The following is a 16,296-nucleotide window of genomic DNA, read 5'->3' as shown; positions in this document are numbered from 1 at the left end:
AATTTTTTTCCATGTTTGTCCTGACAAAGTCTTTAATTTTGGCTTATAGTCACTATTTCTACTTCATATTTTTTGATGCCCTCATTAAAAGAAAAAGATCATTTGGACTGCTACTCCTGGTAGCACTTTACTGAACATACACTCTTGAAAGTTATTAGTAGCATCTGACAGTCTAGTGTGAGTGACATAAAATATGACAATATAGGTAGAAGAACTATGTGGGTACAGAAGACATATTTGAGCTGGATAGCTGACTTATAGAGAATAGATTATCACCAGAAAGACAAAGAGAAGGATTGAAAGAAGGAAGGAAGGAAGGAAGGAAGGAAGGAAGGAAGGAAAGAAAGAAAGAAAGAAAGAAAGAAAGAAAGAAGTAAACACAAAATATAAAAGTACATAGATTATTAGGGAAATGGCATATAATTTTACCCAGCTGCTATAATGTGGTACTTATAGGAAACTGAAATAAATGATAAGCATATATGGTCAGACTGTTGAATTTATACTGTGTGAAACAGGAAGTCACAGGTTTTAGAGAGACATATTCCAATTTATATTTTAGTAAGATAACCCTAGAGGTATCACAGAATACAAATACAAGTTAAGAGTCTATTGCAAAAGGTCTCGGCAAGAGATGATAGAGTGTTCTAGGAAGCACTGATTAGGATAAGTAGGAGTAAGAAAGTTTGAAAGACTTCACAAATGTACTTGGCAGGGCATAGTGACAAACTAGGTGTGGTGGACAAGGGAAGGCAAAAGTTAAGGTAATACCTAGGTTTCCAACTTGGTGAGTGGGTGAATGATGGTGCCACTAATTCATGTGTAGGGAATTCAGGAAGGGGGGCAAGTTTGGGGAAATATCTGACATGTTGAATTTTAAAGCACTAGTGCACAGTGAAGTAGACCGATCAACAGATTTTTAGAAATACAGATCAAGAATTTACTAGAGATTAGAACTAGAGATAAAGCTTCAATTGAATACATTTCCATTCTGTGCTGGACATAACAGTTGATCTAGGATTCTATTATATTTAGTGATAGATTTAATATTCCAAAAACAAAGCTCACCATCTACCCTCTAAACTTCCTTCTCTTGTATTTCTAGCTGAGTTTGTGTTTTCCCATTCTCCCTGATGCCTGAATTCAAAGACTTGAAATCACCTTCAGCTTTTTCTCTTTATTCCCAAATTCAAGGTCATCAGGTGTTTTTTATTCTATGTGTGAAATGCATCCTCATTATTCCTTTGATCACCACTCTACCTCAGGGTCTGATAACATTTTATAAAGCCCATTGCTATTATCTCCTAACTTCATTTCCCTATTTTTCATCCATTTTATAAACTATCTTCCTAAAACATAGCTCCCTCCCATATAGGTGATAAATTTCAGATTTCTCCATTCCAAAGCCCTGTACACACCAGGGCTCCCTTTTTCTCCTTTCAGTTTTGTCACCTTCTATGCCTTCCCAAACAATCTTTCTCCCTGTCAGCTAACAGTCTAATAATTTTTCCTCAAACATTTTTGGTATTTCCTCTTTTAGTTTTCTACAAAATTTTCTCTACCTCTAGTGTCCAAATTCTTCCAATCTAATTAATCACCTCCTTCCCCTCTCTAGACTTGATACAAAATATCCATTAACATGAATTGAAAGATGAAATGCAGATGTAGAAGATAAGATCAGAGAGCTAAAGATCAGAATCACAGAATTAGAAGAATCCTTTAGACAGATAATTCAAGAGATTGATAATTCAAGAGCTGTGACTGATAATTCAGATATTCTGAAATATTCTGACTCCTAATATCCATGACAGTGGTGTGGGAGCAGGGGAAGAGCAAAGTGGCTAGAGATTTGGAGTTGTTTGTTTCTTTTTAATTTTGGAGAGAGAGAGAGAGAGAGCACAAGCAGGGGAGGGGAACAGGGAGAGAGAGAATCTCACACAGGCCCCACACTGCATGTGGAGCCTGATGCTGGCTCAATCTCACAAACCATGGGATCATGACTTGTGCTGAAATCAAGAGTTTGATGCTCAATGGACTGAGACACCCAGGTGTCCCTGAGTTTTTGTTTGTTTGTTTGTTTGTTTGTTTTTAATGATTAGCAACATTTTTGTTAAGTAACTTTCTTCAACTGTGAAGTTTAAAACTACCTTAGAAGAACTGGTTTACTAGAAACCAGAGAGGATAACATTAAGACATTATCTGTGCCACTGTAAAGTTGAAAATATTCTATTATTCTTTAGTGCTTTTTAAGAAATTTATTTTAAAGTTTATTTATTTATTTTGAGATGAGAGAGAGAGAGAGAGAGAGAGAATGCACATGCATCAAGTGGAGAGGGGCAGAGGGAGAGGGAGAGAGAGAATCCAGAGTGGGCTCCATGCAGTCAGCACAGAGCTCGAGGTAGGTCTCAATCCCAAGAACCATGAGATCATGACCTGAGCTGAAATCAAGAGTCAGACACTTAACCGACTGAGCCACCCAGGTGCCCCTAACTTATTTTAGACAGACAGAGAGAGAGAGAGAGAGAGAGAGAGAGAGAGAGAATGAGCAGGGCAGAGGATCAGAGGGAGAGAGAGAAACTAAAGGCTCCATGCTCAGCACAGAGCCCAATGTGGGGCTTAATCCCATAACCCTGGGATCATGACCTAAGCTGAAATCAAGAGTTGGACACTCAGCCAACTGTGTCACCCAAGAGCCCCTTTAGTGCTTTGAAAAAAAAAAAAAAAGAGCATACATTTGTTTAGAGCAGAGCCTTCTGGAGTAAGATATTTGTATTTCCCTTGGGTTTAATCACTATGATAGATTGTCATTTTTTTCCCTTCAAGGGGTTTCTTCTTTCTTTTTCCTGTCACATTAACACAGTTGATTACTACAATGCTATACTGAACATTTGTTTTGCCTATATCCTCTTTTGCTGACAAATCCTTGAATTTTCTTTGGTGAACCATACCTCTTATTTTTCGATGTGGTTTGGGTGGGGCTCGGGGAGTGGATGTGTCTGACCCTGACCTAGCTGAAAGAGCACTGTACCCTCAGGTTATAATTCATGAATGAGCATATGACCCAAGCTACACAAATCTAGTTTGGCTGGTTATTCCCAATACCTCTATTTACCTGATAATGAGTTGTGCTTTTTTGTACTCAACTGAGAGCTCTGAGGATATAAGTCTGGAGCTCCACACAGCCTTCTTGTCACGGCAAGGAAAACAAAGGCAAGTGATAGAGACCAGGTGCTGATGGCATGATCTGGACCCTTGGAATCAAATGTGCCCCCAAATAAATTTATATCTGTACTTTTTAGATACATAATCCAGTGATATGCTCTCAATATGAGCCTACTTTGGTTGTTTTTCTGTACCTTATAACTAAAAGTCTCTCCAGACAAAGATAATTAAGATATTTTCAATAAAAGTGCTTGCTACTTAATGATTAGAATGTGGTACATAGCTAAACTCAAGTGCACAGCTCTTTTGAAAAATATAAAAAAGGAAAATTCATTGGTGGATTTGTAAATAAACTTCCAAATAAGAATCTGAGGCTAATACTGTAATGCTCAGGTCAAAGGAAGTTAAAAGTGAAAATCATACTTCTATTCTGAATTAAAAACATGAATTTTCTTTAAGAAATTTTTTGTACTGTCATGTAAAAGGGTACAAAAAGCATTTTTGATTAAAATACTTTTATAACAGAAAACTGTGGATTTATAAAGATTAAGCAAATAAATGAATATACCGTACATAATGGTAGGCATATTTCTTACTTTCAAAGAAGTAAAAAAGCAGAAAGTCTACAATATATCCTGTTGTGTTGTATTGAAATTGAAGCAATAGTGTGTACTAATGGTTTTAGTACATATAGATAGATACAGAAAGATATACATGCGTATGGGAATGTGTATGAACACCCATCTGTATCTTAGTTATTTCTGTGGGGAGGCTCTTGAATCTGTATCACTCTGATGGGTTCTAAATACCACTCTCCATTTAAAGGAACCATGGCTCCTTAAAGAAATGGCTGTTTCAGAGCCAACACTGGGAAAATACAAGAGGAATTTCAAAATGCTCAAATAATGGAAACATGTCAAAAGGACACATGATCCAGCTTGAAGGGGTTCCTATTGGCTAAATCTGGAGTGACTTTAGCATCAAAAACCTACTGAATAAAATGAGTCCACAGACATATTTGATATACAGTGAATGAATAAATGAATGAATGAAGAAAGAAAAACTCTGTAGTAGAGTCAATTAATAAATGAAGAAGGAAAGACAGAAAACAGCCATTTGGCAACCAACATAGCAAAAAAACACTTGGGGCAAGAATCACCAATGGATGCTGAAAGTAGCAGATGAAAGTATGAGGAAGAAGAGGATATTTATTTACTATAGTTTCAAAGTATATCTCCACAAATTAATAATTACAAAAGGAAAAACAGTAATTTTATAGTAGAGAAACCTGACAAGCACCACCCTTCACTAAGTGACCAAAGTTAACAGTAAAAACAATGGGACAAATCTCTATCACATGCTTCCTGAAATGATGCACTGAGAAAATCACAACATTCCTTCTGTGGTATTCCTACCAAATATGTATTACCTGGATCTAATCATGAGGAAACATGAGATAAAACCAAATTATGGCATATTCTACAATATAACTGATTTGCATTAAACACAACTGCAAGGTTAAGAAAAAGATAAGTTGAGGAACTGTCCTAGATTAAAGACAAAAAGTCCTGACAGTTAAATGTAACAAGTGAACTGGGATTTTCTTTTGTTATGAAACACATTATTGGGACAATTGGGGAAATGTGAGTGAGGTTTGCAGATTAGAGAACAGCATTACATTAATGTTTACTTTCTAATTTTGATCTTAACTGTAGTTATGAAAGATAATGTATTTGTTTTTAGTAAACATGCACTGACATATTTAGGGATAAAGGGTCATCATGTCAGCAACTCAAATACAGCTCAAATGATTCAGAAAAAAATATGTACATGTAGAGAGAGGAAATCATAGAGCAAAAGTGGTATAACTTGGGAATCTGGATGAAGCCTGTATGGAAATTCTTTGTATTATTCTTGTAGCTTTTCTATAAATCTAAGGTTACTTTGATATAAACATTTAAAATGGAAAAAAAGCATATAAGATCAAACAAATATAAGACATATTTGAAAACAGCAAAAAACAAAACAATTAACCACTTTAATATGCAACCCTGAAGAGTCAGAGACTTATTGTATTGATAACAAACAAAAAGTATTTGTAATTACACACATGGTCAAGAAGTCTAAGGAACTTGGAAATCAAAACAGTATAGGTAAGTTGTCACTAGAATATAATCGATAGCATTTAGGGAGAAAAAATCCCTCTTAAACTGTTTTTGCTGTGTTTCATTTAAGCCTTATGTTTTTCCCAGAAAAGTCATCAGTTTTTTACGATTTTTTTTCTTGTTCTCATAATAAATCATTTCTCAGAGGAACACTTTGCCTTTCTGTATTCAGGATGATGACCCCCTTTCCGTTTCTGAAAAGAAAGCTTTGGGCCCTCCCTACTTTTTTTCCCCATTCACTTTTTTTTAAATGTTTACTTATTTTTGAGAGAGAGAGAGAGAGAAAGAGAGAGACAGAGAGACAGAGCATGAGTGGGGGAGGGGCAGGGAGAGAGTGAGACACAGAATCAGAAGCTGGCTCCAGGTTCTGAGCTCTTAGCACAGAGCCTGACTCAGGGCTCAAACTCATAAACCACGAGATTGTGACCTGAGCTGAAATTGGACACTCAACCGATGGAGCCATCCAAGCGCCCCTCCCTATTCACATTTCTTTCAGTGAGGGGGAGATGTATCCACACGTGATATATATTAACACAAGGGATTATTTTCAACTCTATTTCTCGCATGTATGCTAGTCAAATGCCCATTTCATACTGACTATAGGATGGTAGTTTGATATGCATACCTCCTACCCTAGTGTTTCTCAGGGTCTAAAGTAATGCAGACCTGCTGACCCAATATAGTATGTTCTCCTATCCACAGTGCTTCACTCCATGAAATTCTGAAGAGGTGGAGTGCATCAAAACTAAACATGAGCAGAATGCACAAGTCTCTCCTCATCTCTGCCTCTATCCAATACTCTTACTTGGATAATATACCTGTTTGGTACAATGCACCATCTTCAATATCAAATCCTGCTCACCTTCCCAAGTAGTTTTTGGAGGACAGAGTCTCCAGATGAGTGTGTAAAAGGAGGTAATACTGGAGGAAGGCTGTGGCGGGTGTGAATTACACATGGCTGTCTGCAAGGGGCAGTAGAGGGATAACTGATAGAGCTGACAGTGAGGAAGGAGAGAAGAGTCTTCTTGCTTCTAGGTGGGAAGGCTCACATAGTTAAGGTGTGCCATTAATTGTGTTTTTTAATCCAGTTTCGACAGAAATGCAGATTCTGAATAGAAAGTCTTTCCAGATTCTGGCAATAGGAAGAGTCAGTTTTCAGTATTACAAAAAATTGTTTTTTCCTGTACCTTTATGGGTATTTTAATAGGGAGTTGAAAGAACTGTATGTTGAGCTGCTAGCCAGTTGCCATCTTAAAGTGAAATCTTAAATGAATTTGAAAGGCATGTAGCAAGAAGCAAATAGAAATGTAAACTCTCCAAAAGGATATAAGCAAACTAAAAGAATTTTGGAAGAGGAAAGAATTCACATTCACATTATAACATAATCTGGATAAAAAGTATTTTAGAAAGATTTGCTAAACGGCGCCTGGGTGGCTCAGTAGACTGGAAGACCGACTCTTGATTTTGGCCTGGGTCATGATGTCAATCACGGTCATGTGATTGAGTCCCGCGTCACGCTCCGTGTTGAGCATGGAGCCTGCTTGGGATTCTCTCTCTCTTTCTCTCTCGCGCTCTCTCTCTCTCTCTCTCTCCCTCTCTCTGCCCCTCCCCTGCTCACACTCACTTTCTCAAATATTTTTAAAAATTTCAATTAAAAAAAAAAGAAAGATTGGTTAAGATTAAATAGTACACTGAAGATCCAAATGTAAGCAAGATTATCACTCTCTCCACTCCAAATTCTATTTCAATTAGCTATTAAAACTAAGAGACAGGAAGATAACATAAATTATTTTTTTCTCTAAAAATATGATAATTGCTTACTTGAGGAGAAAGTGATTCAGCTTTAGAATAGCTATAAGTTTAGGGTAATTATTTCTATACCACTTATACCTCACTTCAAATTTTCTTGAAATTTAAATTAACCTTAAACAGTGGATCAGTTTCATGTTTATTTAGCATTAAGGTCATTGCTAGTCAATGGGCGTACCTCTGTGCATATTAGCAAAAGGCATCCTTGCTGGGTCAGATACTCATAGACTTTACAAGTGGAGCACAATCTGTATTTTAGTACCCTACCAACTTCCTTGAGTCAGGAACCTTTGTGCAGTGCACACACTACACAAAGGTACACTGCAGAACTCTCTCTATACTGAAGAAACTCAAGGGTTCAAAGTCAAGAAGGGAAAACATTACCAGGATCATTAAATTAAATCATATTAATTTTAAGACTGAAAGCTTAATTTTCATATTATGCATATATTCATGTGTTATTATTAAGAGAGAAAAATATTTGTGCAGTTAAACCACTATCACAAAACATGTAAGGAAAATTCACAGCATGTCATATACACAGATAGATGTGTAGGAACACCAATTCAGCCAATAGGGACAGGGCAAATGCGTACTTGCCTCCAGGAATAGTGAGAGAGCAAACCTAGGTGTAACTAGTATAATAAATACAATCATAATAACTCTGATAGAGATTGAGGTTATCTGGCAACTTAGTGATTACCATAATTATTTTAGAAGATCAAATCATTTTATGATAAATATATATTATAATAAATATAGGCTACTGTGGTATACCCAAATCACATTTTCTGTTTTAATTTTGAAGTCTGTTTATCCATATAGAATGCATGTTTACATTAGACTGTGAAGTAAAAAACTTCATCATTTCAAAAATTATACATATTTTAAAAATACATATGCAAAATATATTTTTTCAATGATTACTTTTTTTAAAAAAGTTAATATAACCAATTGCAGGTCTTTCAAAGGCAACAGGATTTTTGTTGTTCAATGCTAGAAAGTGCAAAGAAAATTAAAATATATATATACTCACTGAATTGGCATTTGTTGGGTTTGGCCAAGGTCTACCACCACCTGGACCCCTATAAGACAATATGATCAATGAAATTTTAACTTATGTTTTGAATGTTTCACAATAAGCAATAACAAATCATAAAATATAACATTTACAATTTAGTTACCATTGCAGTTCTAGGTTGGCACTGAAATTACTCTGGATTTTCACAAATTTTTTATTTCTTAAATCAGAAATTTTGATCATTTCACAATATAGTTTTCTTCCCAAATCAAACTACTTTGTGTCGGTCCAATTTTATTTTAAGTTCAGTTATTGTAATAACCACTAAAAGTGATAATCACTTGTAACAGTAAAAACATGGGTAAAAATTACTAATTATGAAATAAATATAAAGTATAATCCTATGACACAAAGATAACTGCCACCTGTATATCATTAAAAATTAAAGTGAAATTATTTTTAAAATATCAATATCTATAAAATGATTGCTTTTACTAAACTACAAATATATATATGTACATAAAAGATGACTAAATTTGACTTCTTTTAAAACACACATAGACTATCAGATTACTTTATACATGTATTAATCTATCAGTGCCACTGATAATTTACATTTATTTATTATTTATTTATTTATTTATTTATTTATTTATTTATTTATTTAAAGTAGGCTTCACACTTAGTGCAGAGCCCAATGCAAGGCTTGAACTCATGACCTTGAGATCAAGCCCTGAGCTGAGATCAACAGTCAGACACTTAACTGACTGAGCCACCCAGGTGCCCAGACACCTTTCTTTTTAAAAAAGGGATCACTTTTTTTGTTTTCATAATTGTAGGTCAAGACAGTGGCCTGAGTAAATCTTGAGATAAACAGGAAATAATCTAATCCAATGTACGTCAGTATATTACTTCACTTTAGGGTGATTGATAAGGTTTTGTATTCTAGAGCTTAAAAGGACATGAATCTTTTAAAACAAAATTAAGTGAAAAAGTCTCTTGTACTCATGCTTCAGTATTAAGTATACCTAAATAAATACTGCTTGATAAAAAGTAGACTACTGTTAGCAGGTCCTCTGTAATTAGGGTCACTCAAGATTCCCTTTTCCTTCTAACTGCAGCAAAAAGGCAGAGGAAATTTTTAATTAAAAAAACAACAACAACAAAAAAACATGTTTCCTGATTCTTATTGCAGAGACCTTAACCCTGAAATTCTCATATGTTAGAAGCTGTCCAAGTTAGCTATATTACCCATGCTAGCTTGGACTATTTAGAATTGTTTTTCATTTTGTTTGGAATTCCCCAGGGATGTAAACAGCAGGGAAGTACATGAAAATTCTTTCCCTGGGCTCTATTAGGGTACCCAAATACAATTTTCTCCTATTCTGCTTGAGGAGTAAAGGAGAAAATGAGATGCCAGAGAGGAGTTGGTCAAAGTATTGTGCACAGGGAGAAGGTTAGGGGCATGTATTTGTACTGTCTCTGGAACCTGTTGCCTCATTAAGATAGGGTTGATGATGATGATTTTACACTTAATTATAGGAACACTTTAGAAAGATGATCTTACATACAGGATTCAATGTCCTAATGAACAGAAAGTGAGGTAAAACATATGGTATGTATTTACCAAGTGAAACATTTTATTTGTTTGATGTTAATCCACATAATTTGTGTGATGTTAAATAAAACATAGTAAAGAAATTGGGAAATATTTATCTTAAAACAGCATAAAAAATATGCTATATCCAGGGGTGCCTGGATGGCTGAGTTGGTTGAGTATCATACTCTTGATTTCAGCTTGGTCATGATCCCAGGGTCATGGAATCGAGCCCCACATCAGGCTCTGTGCTGCGAATGGAGCCTTCTTGGGATTCTCTCTCTCTCTCTCTCTCTCTCTCTCTCTCTTTCTCTCTTTCTCTCTCTCTCTCTCTCCCCCTTTCTCCCTCTCCCCCACCTTCATGCTTTCTATCTAAAAAAAATGCTATATACAAATCATGGCAAAAATTTGTATACAATGATGTTAAGTTGATAATGATCTCATAATTTTAAAAATAGGACTGTATAAGATTAAATATCATATTTATTTATCATTTAAAAATTATTTAATGTTAAATTAACATGCTAAATTAAATGTTAAATAACTAAACATTTTACTTAAATAACAGCATTAAATTAAATGTTAAATATTACATTATCAATAACAATACCTTTTACACATTTCAGTTATTTGACAAATACTAATCTAGTCTCAGCACACTATGTATTTCATATCACATAGGATTTTATTTTTTTCTAAGTGTTTATATATTTATTTTGAGAGACAAAGAGCCCATCTGAGAGAGCATGAGCAGGGGAGAGGCAGATAGAGAGGGAGAGAGAGAATCCCAACCAGGCTCCAAGCTGCCAGAACAGAGCCTGGCATGGGGCTCTATCTCAAGAACCATAAGATCATGACCTAAGCTGAAATCAAGAGTCAGGCACTTAACCGACTGAGTCAGCCAGGTGCCCCCATTGCATTTTAACATGATAGGTTAAGTATTAATAATTCACATGGAGGGGGCCCATGGGTGGTTCTGTTAGTTGAGCAACTGACTTCGGTTCAGGTCATGATCTCACAGTTTGTGAGCTCGAGTCTCACACTGGGGTCTCTGCTGTCAGCACAGAGTCTGCTTCAGATCTTCTGTCCCTCTGTCTTTCTGCCCCTACCCAGCTCATGTTCTCTCTCACTCTCAAAAATAAATAAACATTAAAAAAAACTAAAAACAAAAATTCACGTGGATAAGCCAAATTTCTCCCAACACTGCCGTTGTGATTGAAAACAAAGTTTCACAAATAGTGCTAAATAAAATGGGGGTTATATTAGCGAGAAGTTCTATTAGAACAACCACATAAGCTCAGTAATACCCACTCCTTTTGAGGACCATCAGTATTATCAAGAAAGTAATTTACACACTATAATACAGGAGTTATTTTGAGTGGAGATTTCTATATAGGTATAGTCTGAAGTAGAATCAGGGTAGCCTCATTTAAAAAACAAAGAGAAAAATGTAATTTAAAAGAAGCATGTATTTTTTGGTAAGCGTATACGGAATTGATAAAATAAAAGCAACTATGATTACTGTAGAGAAAAATCCCCTTTTTTGCTGTACAGTCATTTTATTTCAAGACAATAACTACGGAAAATTTATCATTCTATAGGATAACAAGAAGGTCTAGATCCTTTGAAATTCTTTGTCCTCTTAGTTTTACAAAATACCAACGTATACAAAGTTGAATTAGAAATGCTATAATGCTGAATCCTAAACTCCCTGGAAATTTATAAAAATGTGGTTAATTTAGAAATAGTTTCTTTTAAAAAACTTATCCATAATGCACTTGAAAACATTTACATTGTGGCTGTAGTTTGTAAATTCTACTTTAAAGTACTGAAATTGATATTAGGCTTTTATTTGTAAAAATACAATAGTAGTTAGAGAAACATTAAAAGTATACTCTTTAATTTTAGATGATACTATAAATAACTTGAGTTCAGAGCACTGAAATATAAAAATTATGTCAGAATAACTATGTTCTATGGAGACAACCAATAATTGTAAAAATAAAACTACCAAAATTTTGTTCCAAATAGTTTGCCAGTTGGTATACAGTATTTAATTACTTTTGTGAGCACAGTTGGGTATTATTTTTCACTGTCATTATATTTTCATGGCAAACAAGAAAAAGTGACAAGCTAAAGAAAACTCATCCAGATATGATTCGCCGGCAGGTCTCACCTGACTCCAACATGCAAATAACTAAGACTGTTAAAAACATAGCTTAAAGTAACACTATTCTAATGCCTTTACCCTTAATTTTTAAATTACCCAACATGTAAAAAAGTGACGTGAAGAAAGCCACAAATGCTAGTTAGAAATACTTATTTGCCAAAACATGAATTTAGTATTTGTTTTAAAGATACTAAATTATGAAGTGAATTTCAAAAAAGTTTACTCTATTGAGTATAATGGAGATAATACATTTTATTTTTTTATGTCTCTTTAAATTCACTTTTGCTTTGTTGGGGCCAATATCAACACATGAATTATTCTCTCTGTTTGGATCTTACATACTTCAGAACTTCCTTATTAAAAGGAAATATTTACATTTTCATTTTCTTTAAGAATATACTAATTTATAGAAAACTGAAAATTATATAAGACCACAAATAAATCAATAGTAAGAAATAATAGAAATCTGAGTCTGTTAAGGCTCAGTTACTTTAAAAAACAGAAATTATACGAATAATACAATATTAGGTAATAAAAATATTTTAAATGATCTGAGTGTATTTAAGTGAGGAACCCAAATGCAAATGTCAGCAAAAATAATATTAAAAATTCCAACCATATTTTTAGTGTCCATAGTCTAGGGAATTTAATGTACCCATATGCGTTTATTTAAGTGTATGTGAGAAAAGAACCAGACAGTTTTAAGCAGCTGAGTTTCTTAATGGTCACATAAAAATAACTTTTTTCTTTATATTAACAAAAACAGGTTGATCTAAAGTTGACCACATGGCTAATTATAATGAAGTGTAGTACACAAAATGACATTAGGTACAATCTTACCATTTAATGCTAATTTTTAACTGATCATAATATTCAAAATGTATACTCCTTACATCTATACATAGTATTTAAAATTATATTGCCTAAAAGCTATTGCATTTTAAAGTCAGAATCTCAGGTAGGTAAATTTTATATACATCTAAATCCTATTGGTAAGAGTTGCAGCTTTTGATTTAAGCATAAAATATCACTCCTTTTTGTAACAACCATTAATAAAGGCTAAGCCTTTGAGAGATTTAAGAAAAGTCAGACTTCATGTCTACCCATTTTTACTTTAAAAGTAAAAAGACGTGATAGGAAAATTTGACCTACTTTTTTCCCCTTGTTCTGTTAGTTTTGAGTCTGGCTGGTAGCCACTTATTAACCTATTTTCTATTTTAGGCAAAATTGCTTTCCATGAAAATGGTTTCAGAAACTTAAAAAATCCCTATCTATATCAAAGGAACTTGTCTCATTATATCTTCAATGCCATTAAATGATGGCAGAGCTGTCTAATTTGATATGTAAGTAACCAAAGGACTAATGGGAAAATATATTAGAGGAAACTACCCACAACCCTATATGGAAAGGTTTCATTATTTCTGGTAAGCTTTCTTTAGGCCACATCATAGAATTGACCCTTTAGTGAATTAATGAAAGTCACAAACACCTGGTGTAAATGGAACTTTGAGGGCAAGTTAGATATTGAAAAATAAGTTAAAATTCCTTAATAGATGGTGTTATTTGGTGTAATAGAAACAACCATGCTCTTTGGGCTTGAAAGGACTTTTCAGTAAAAAACAAACCAAAATACTGTTAGTTTACTCCTTATCTGCACATCTTAATTTTCAAACAAAAATTCACCCTATCAGGGCTCCTGGGTAGCTCAGTTGGTTAAGTGTCTGACTCTTGATGTTGGTTCACATCATGGTCTCACGGTTCGTGGGACTGAGCTGTGAGTTGGGCTCTGCGCTGATGGTGCAAAGCCTACTTGGGATTCTCTCTCCTCTCTCTTTGCCCCCTGCCTGCTCTCTCTCTCTCTCTGTATCTCTCTCAAAAATAAATAAACTTAAAAAGAAAATTAAAAAAATGACCCTATAGTATGGAAAGTTTTTTTAATATAGAAGATAATACCAGAAAGAATGTTTCCTGGGTTAAGAGTGATCCCAACAAAGCAAAAGTAAAGACTCATATATAAGAATTAAGATCTTTTGGGAATCATTTCGTATCTGTTAAAATCAATTAAATCTGTTAAAATCTGTTAAATCAATTGTCTGCTTCTGTGGAGTGAAGTCCTGGTCCTCGTGTCCGCATCTCTTTACAGTTTTGTGTAGACTATCTGGAGGCTGTGTTTATACATAAAAGACTCATTTTTAATTAAATAAATGAACCATGAAAACCAGGCTAAAAGTTGGCATTTGGCATTTGAAAATGGAAAAAAAATTAAAGGTTGCAAGGGAAGGAAGAAAAAGGGAGTATGTTGTTGAAAATGAGGCAGACTTTTTACATGTTTAGTTCATTTACACCAGTTCCATTTTATACTACACAGAAATTGAGGAGCTGAAAGTGTGTTACAAATTAGTGTGACTTCAGAAGACAGAAAATAGAATACTAAACAGGATAATATGGCATTTTGCTTACATGTTCATTCCGGGCATTCCAGGGCCACCTAAAGCATTCAGTGGGGGTCTCATTGCACCTCCATAGTTCTGTAATGATAACCAAGGGTCAGACTACCACAAAACAAAAAAACAAAACCAAAGAGGAGGGGGGAAAGAAAGGAGAGCAGGTTAATGATTTCCCTACATCACTCCTGATTGGATAAGGCCTGTGCAATTCTTTCTCTGAAGGGTCCACTCTTGTACTATTGCTTCTATTTTAACAATTACTTTGCTCTGTGTCTTTTAAAAACTACATGACTATGTAAGATCATTGGGGCATGTTAAATGATTAAGGTACAACTGCAATTATAATATTCAACATATCTTTATTAAGGTCCTAATATCTGTATAGCAGTGAATGTTTACAAATAAAACATTTTATAAATCCAAAACTCTACTTTTGAAGAAAAGACTTAGTTAACATGTTTGAAATTGTCAGACCCAGAACAATTACATAAAATCTGAAGGAAAAAAAACAGACTGGTGAACCCAACAAGAAAGTTGAATGCAAACTATTTCTGCTTACAAAATAATACATCCTATAGAGAAATGCACTAATACAAACATGTACAACAATATATGAAAACTAAAGTATGTATACATGAATCATATCACTCAATAGGCTTCTGTCAATTTCTCTTATGTATATTCAAAGGAGAAAAACATTTTAATGTTTTAACATGCATATCATAGTAGCTTACTTTAGTTTCCATTAGGGCCAAAAGATTTATTTTAACATTCTTACATTAATATATTTTGACACTATCAACTGCTTTCATGCTTGGCTTTCTCACAGCACTTTATCTCCAACCTTTCTGACTACTCTTTTTCAATTTCCTTTTCTGGCTCCTTTTATTTTGCACTCTTTAAAAGTTGCTTTTCTCCAAGTTCTAGCCGTAGCATTCCTTTAAATAAATACACACTTATAGGTAATTTTATCTGGTACCATTAGTTCAACAATGATTTAGGAATCCCAAATGTGTTAAATTTTGTCATGATATCTCTCCTAAACTCCTGAAAACTCCTATATTGAACTTCATTTGGACTGTTTCTAACTGGATACCACTTCATGTTCAACATATCTAAAAGTAAACTCAATGTTCTCTTCTCACAACTGCATTCTTTCTACTGTTTCTTCAGTCAGTTCTGTGGCATCACCTGCTGTACAACAGTCTAGGCTAAGAACCTCTGGGAGCTCAATTATGTCTCTTCCTTTTATTTCAATTCCCGAATCCAGGCAGTTACCAAAGTGTATTGAATCCACCTGTGAAATAGTTCTTGAAATAGTGCTTTCCTTCATATCACTAATCTTTGTCATTTACTGAGACTAATGTACTGTCTTCATTGGTCTCTCTGACTTAGCCTTTCCCCTCTCCCAATTTATTCTTCATGCTGCCTCCAGAACTATGCTTCTAAGGGTGCCTGGGTGGTTCAGTCAGTTAAGCGGCCAACTTCAGCTCAGGTCATGATCTCGTGGTCTGTGAGTTCAAGCCCTGCGTCGGGCTCTGTACTGACAGCTCAGAGTCTGGAGCCTGCTTCAGATTCTGTGTCTCCCTCTCTCTGCCCAACCCGCCCCCCCACCTCCCACCTGCTCACATGCATGCGCTCTCTCTTTCTCTCAAAAATAAAAAAACATTAAAAAACATTAAAACTCATTCCTATTTATGTCACTTAAGAGCCATGATGACCCACACTGCCTATCAAATGTTTATTCCTTAGCATGGCTCTATCATGGTATTTGCAGATCAGCCCTAGCCTGTATTTCCTGTATTCATTTCCTATTATCTTCACCTTCTTCCCCTACTCCCAACTATACCCTCCAGCCTACTGGATTTCTTGTAGTTCAGAAACACGCAATACACTTTTACACTCATGGTAACTCCTAGCATGGG

At 34.8% G+C, this 16,296-nt stretch overlaps 1 protein-coding gene across 7 annotated transcripts in view; it reads right to left on the bottom strand.

The window, feature by feature from the left end:
* The window catches only part of SSBP2 (single stranded DNA binding protein 2), a 307,829-nt gene that overhangs the window by 35,897 nt on the left and 255,636 nt on the right, over positions 1-16,296 (bottom strand). For 5 of the 7 annotated variants that reach the window (XM_078448416.1, XM_060637755.2, XM_078448406.1 and 2 more), the window contains 2 exons: positions 14,385-14,476; positions 8,173-8,221 (listed from right to left, as the gene is read on the bottom strand). In XM_078448416.1, the coding sequence (XP_078304542.1) occupies positions 8,173-8,221; positions 14,385-14,476 (141 nt within the window). The remainder of the gene's footprint in view (positions 1-8,172; positions 8,222-14,384; positions 14,477-16,296) is intronic. The other 2 variants (XM_060637756.2, XM_078448409.2) reach the window with 1 other exon arrangement.

This window comes from Panthera onca, chromosome A1, assembly GCF_046562875.1.
Source record: "Panthera onca isolate mPanOnc1 chromosome A1, mPanOnc1 haplotype 2, whole genome shotgun sequence".
In the NCBI taxonomy this organism is placed as follows: Eukaryota; Metazoa; Chordata; class Mammalia; order Carnivora; family Felidae; genus Panthera; species Panthera onca.
This window is presented reverse-complemented; position numbering and strand designations above follow the sequence as displayed.